Source organism: Electrona antarctica, assembly GCF_951216825.1.
Source record: "Electrona antarctica genome assembly, chromosome: 21".
In the NCBI taxonomy this organism is placed as follows: domain Eukaryota; kingdom Metazoa; phylum Chordata; class Actinopteri; order Myctophiformes; family Myctophidae; genus Electrona; species Electrona antarctica.
The window spans coordinates 37,630,761-37,636,172 of NC_136802.1; the positions used below are offsets into that span (position 1 = coordinate 37,630,761).

Sequence of the window (5,412 nt, forward strand, 5' to 3'; positions counted from 1 at the left end):
ATCAAATTATTCTGTTGTGTCTTGTGTGAGATCTTAATTTTATTGCATATTAAAATAATAGGCCTAACTATAGATTTAGGATAGGGCAGGGGTGGGAAACTTTGATGATGGAGAGGGACACTCCAGAGGACCACAATGCATAGTCAAAAATAGCTGATCTACAAGCTCAAACTGCGACGCGTTTTGAGCTTGTAGATCTGCTATCTTTGCTATTTTATAATTGGAATCCTGAAATATGTTTAGCTATTTCTGAATTGGAATCCTGAAAATTAACATTTGTATTTAATTTCAAATACATTTATATGTTCCTTCCTACTGTATGTTAACTGTATGAACTTAAATGCAAATACATGGGACATAAAAAAGACTAGATAGTATAGTCATTAAAGTAATTAAAGTGGGTCATGTTTGCATGTTTGGTATTGTAACAGCTGAAATCAATAATATATCAGTATTCCGATATTAACCTGTGGGCCGCGAAGGTGCCACATGTGGCCCCCACCTAAAGTGCGGCAGGTAGATATGAGTAAATAAAGCATGTGATACTGTGGTATCGATCATTCTCATGTTCATATTCTTCCTATTACTTATGTAAGGAGGAAGAGGATGTATGTTGTTGCTTTGTCTGTTCACAGTGCATTATGCCATTATACTGCATGTCATGCTGTTTACAAGTTTGTCCACCAGGGGATGCTCATGTAACACACTTCTAGGTTTGCTCATGATCAGTTTTAGCTGTCAGCAGTAGTCTAGTCTCGAGACAGACTGTTGACTGGCAAGTGGCAAAGAGGGCGCTGTTTTTCCTTTATTGTTTGACGATGGGTTCTCAGATTGTGTTAGCAGTGACAGTGGTGACCCTGCTGATGTTCTACATAAAAGAGAACCAGAAAACCACAAGGTGAGTCTTACACCCACGCATGCATAGGCTACTAACATACACACAAATTGCCCTGCCTATAGTCCAGAAGACTATACAATAGTCTTCTGGAGAATGGAGATATATTATATCTCGTTTGGCCAGGGGGACTGAGAACAAAATGCTAGATGTTAGACTGAACACATGTTTTGCATATATTTTCCAGTGGCCCCGGCCTCAGTGCCTGCAGGAACCCCCCTGAAGATGATGGAGAGGTGAGTATTATGATTATTTCCGATTCTTCATTGTTCTTTGCTCTGGTGTAACGTGTGCGCTATTGTGATGTTTTCACTCTGCATTAATTGTTTTTGTGTTGCTTTGAATGAAAACATGTTTGACGAGGCTCTTTCATGGCCAAATCCCTCTTGAAAACGGTTAGTGTGTACTATTAATACACGTTGGCACACTTGAAGGGTTTTTTCTTTTTTTTTTGCCAATAAAGTATTTTATCTATGTTAAAATGTCAGTTTAGTTACCGTAGCAGCCTGTCTCCTGCTGCTGCTGTTGGATGCGTTTGTGTTCATGGTAACCAATGGGAGCTTCCTCTACTACACACAACACATTGTGGAGAGAACATTCTTCATTTTCAGGACTTTTGTCTTTATTTCAAAAGGCACAAAGAAACAAACATTACATTATCTCATCAATTCAACTGTTTAAAACTGTATGAATAGTTAAGTCACAACCGTCGACTTTACAGTAATGAAGGTGCATTCAGTTCCAATGCGCTTTTGAAATCAATGGACTTTGAATGGGTTTCATGCCTTCATAATGGACTATATGTACAGTATACCAACTTCAATGAGGTGTTCATCCAACAATAGAGATAAGTAACACAAAGAAAAGGATACAATACAAAGTAAAGTTGCTTAACTGTGATTTAAAAAAAAAACTTTAAATCTTAAAAAACATAACCAAAGAACAAAAACATGGTAATATATCAAATACATAAAAATTGTTATCATGAATCATACGTAAGCAAACAACCTAACAGTGGAATATCTATATAATGAAGCTATGCGTATACACTATAGAGTGCTACTGTATGTCTGCATAAAATGCTATCCAAGTTACATAAGTTGAGCCTATGCAAAGGAACAATAACCTCCTATGTACACTATGGCTTACTGCTCATAACAAACACTGTTCTGTAAAGATTATATAAACAAAACACATATCATGAAATGGAGGGATTACACATTAGCTTGAATGACAATGCAAGATTATTCATATTAATACCCTAATCGCATAAAATATGTAAAAGTAACAATTGTATAGCAACCACTGACTATTAGCCTGGTATCCAGCCTGCTTCGCTACGTTCGGCGGATTTTTTTTTCTCTCTAAGCGAAGAGAGAAAAAAAAATCCGCCGAACGTAGCGAAGCAGGCTGGATACCAGGCTAACTGACTATAGCCCTTCATCAAGTTGACTATTTTAATTCTCCTACACAACTATTTACGTGTTGCTGTTGCCTGCTTGGGATATTAATTCTCGGGGCATGGTCCCATAATCTTCTACAGAGGAACCACAGAGAGCATCCTGACTGGATGCGTCACTGCCTGCATAGGCGGCGGTTGAGCCTGACGTTTGGGACGGCTAATATTTGTAGTATTATACAGCGCCAGCATGGATGACTGACCGTGACATTAAATTAATTGATTCAACCATGCTCCCATAACAAGCTAAATAACAACGCAACAAGGCTTCCGTTTCAAAATCAAATCTTCTGTCTGTCCTCGATTAGCTTTGGTCTGTGTGGACTGGGAGGAATTATTTCTATTTACGACCACAAACACCAGGAAAAGTACAGTAGGCTACTTGTTCTTCTGTCTGTCTGTTCCTGTCAATCTTTTTTTTCTTTTTTTGCCCCTTTTTCTCCCCAATTTCTATTTACAACCACAAACACCAGGTAAAGTACAGTAGGCTACTTGTTCTAATGTCTGTCTGTTCCTGTCAATCATTTTTTCTTTTCATTTTATCCCCTTTTTTGGCCCTTTTTCTCCCCAATTTACTCATTATGCCAATGTATTGCCCCCAACACAGATTTCTGTACATTGTCACAAGCTCACCTGGAGCTCCTACCGGGAGGATGTAGAGCCTTCATCTGACTCCTCTCACCCAACACTCCCTGCTGACAGGAAGGAATACTCTGTAGGATTATGTGCAGTGACTATATATACATATATAACCCTCTCCGCCCGGCTTCTCTACCCCGAACATGGGCCAAATGTGTTTGTGTAGATACTCGACAAAGCCAGATGCATTGTGGTGGATTCGAACCCCCAAAGACTCCGCAATGGTGGGCACACATACTTTACTGTGCCACACAAGCGTCTCAAGTGTCTATGGGGCCTGGACTCCAGTCTCAGCACTGGGTCCAGCTTCAACAACTACTTGTTGATCTATCTCTTCATACTGGTGGTATTCTGTCTCCTCACTGGGTCCAGCAGCTTCAACAACTACCTGTTGATCTATCTCTTCATAATCTGAGTCTTCTGCCTCTTCAATGGGGCCAGATTCAACAACTACTTGTTCATCTATCACGTCATACTCGAGGCCAGATTCAGAATCAGAACCAACAACATTATAATACTCGATATCAATGTTCTCATTTCTGGCATTATAATGAACCGTCGCAGTGTCCCACACTCCTGCATTATGTCTTCTGGTGGCCTGGAGAAACACAGAAACACCCAACGTTAAGTCACTGAATCACATCTGGCTGAGAACCCTCCTATCTCTCTATTGTTTGTTTGTATATGAAGACACTTGAACTCTGGTTTAACTGTCATTTACATTCCAGTCTTGTGTTGTGTAAAGATGTATTACCTTCCAGAGACTATAGAGGGCAATGGGTACCAGCATCAACAGCAGCACCAACAGCAGCACCACCACAGTGATTGTAACTCTGCTGCTGTTGTCCTCAGGTGTCGGAGGGACTGTAGGAGGGACTGTGGGAAAAAAAACATCACCAAATAAACCTTCATGTTTGATTGAATCATGCCTGACGGAGATGCATATTGTGAGTTTAACCCATTTAGACCTGAGGCCGATTAAAAAAGGGCTTCTAAATGCTAACAGTTTTCTGAAAAACCTGTGTTTCTATGTCAGTGGTGCTCAACCTTTTTCATGTCAAGGACCCCCAGAATTATCTGTATTTGGCCCAAAATATGTTGTTCCAGGGACCCCCGCCGCCAGAAGCAAAGATTTGAGTTAAGAAAATTCACTCTGAAAGAATATATATATTCAAAGAATTGAGCCACATTTTCAAGATGTATCAAAAATAGCAGACCTGCAAGCTCGTAGCTCGTAAACCATTCTGGGTTCCCGCCCAGAATGGTTTAAAGGTAATTTCATTCAGGTTACCTGTGACGGTGAGAGAGAGGATGTCGCTCTCAGAGGAGACATTGTGAGAAAACACCTTGGTGTGTTTTATAACAACGTCGACGTGATAAGCACAGCTGTAATTCCCTTGGTGGCCGGGGCCTGCTTCGAAGAACAGGAAGTTGGCAGAGTGATTGACAGCTGGCTGGGTGTGGTTGTGTGTGCTGTTGGCTCCAGTGAAGGTGAGGTGGAAGGAGCCGTCTGGGTACTGTGGCAGGATGGAGCAGCTGATGCTGAAGTTGGAACCTTCCAACACCTGCTGCCCCTGCTGCTGGCCCTCAGAAACCCCGTTTAGAGACACCTGCTGCCCCTGCTGCTGGCCCTCAGAAACCCCGTTTAGAGTGGGGAAGACGCTGATGTTTGGCTTAAACAGAAGATCTGTAACAAGACACGAGTGATTGAATTATAGTACAGCAGATATTTACATACAGTATAGAGTAGCCAATGAGATGGAACCAAGATTAGAGATCCAACATATTGTAAGGCTTTTGTATGGCTTTTGCTGAAATTAGACGATGCAAAAAAAGTTATTTTAAATGAATTCAGAAAAAGAAACATCCTGTTTCTATGCTGTAGATAGGTAGGTTAAGTAAGTAGGCAAGTAGACGGACGTCACAGTTTGTGTTACCTGAACAGATCACCTCCAATGTGACAGTGGAATTCTGAGACAGTGTCATTCCACACTCCCTCAGTGAAGACTCGGTTCCAACACAGTCAGCTGTGATCCACCACACAGGTTGAACCGTTGAAGCAGGACTCCTTTGTGTTGAAACGTCAGAGCCACAATCCATCTGCCTACACACGACAAAGGATGACTTCAGGTTCCAGTCGGACTGACCATCCACGGGTCTCCAGTCTCCCTGGTGTTGCATCTCCAGTACACCGCTACAGTTACTGCTTCCTCCTATCAACCTGACGTCATCAGGCTCTGTACAGAGACAAGACCGTTACAAACCATTTAGAGCAGACATGCCTTGTGAGCCGAAAGTGTTCAGTTCTCCCACTCCATGGGAGAATGGATGATGGTGTTCTGTTAACAGATGGTGGGGATCTATTCCTAACACTGTCTAACACTAACACATGGTGAGCTGTCACTCCCAAGACGGCAAA

The 5,412-nt window shown here is 41.7% G+C and overlaps 1 protein-coding gene across 2 annotated transcripts; it reads right to left on the reverse strand.

Annotated features, from left to right (window-relative positions):
- Positions 1-3,147: 3,147 nt before the first annotated feature.
- LOC306914204 (uncharacterized protein) lies at positions 3,148-5,145 on the reverse strand. 2 transcript variants are annotated; one of them, XM_079491184.1, is made up of 5 exons: positions 4,931-5,145; positions 4,604-4,680; positions 4,285-4,558; positions 3,748-3,869; positions 3,148-3,591 (listed from the first exon to the last, which is right to left on the reverse strand). In XM_079491184.1, the coding sequence occupies exons 1-5, from the start codon at positions 5,091-5,093 to the stop codon at positions 3,262-3,264; spliced, it is 966 nt and encodes a 321-aa protein (XP_079347310.1). In that variant the 5' UTR covers positions 5,094-5,145; the 3' UTR covers positions 3,148-3,261. The 2 variants fall into 2 exon arrangements, with proteins under 2 accessions (XP_079347310.1, XP_079347309.1); XM_079491183.1 differs by having other exon boundaries at positions 4,285-4,680.
- Positions 5,146-5,412: the final 267 nt, after the last annotated feature.

What these genes read in the sequence shown, in the direction of transcription:
- LOC306914204 (XM_079491183.1), bottom strand. Translation starts at nt 5,093, where the DNA reads ATGGATTGTGGCTCTGACGTTTCAACACAAAGGAGTCCTGCTTCAACG. An exon ending in CCTCTCTCTCACCGTCACAG is followed by an intron (nt 3,870 to 4,284) that starts GTAACCTGAATG and finishes TTTTTCCCACAG; the next exon opens with TCCCTCCTACAGTCCCTCCG. An exon ending in CCCTCTATAGTCTCTGGAAG is followed by an intron (nt 3,592 to 3,747) that starts GTAATACATCTT and finishes GTGTTTCTCCAG; the next exon opens with GCCACCAGAAGACATAATGC.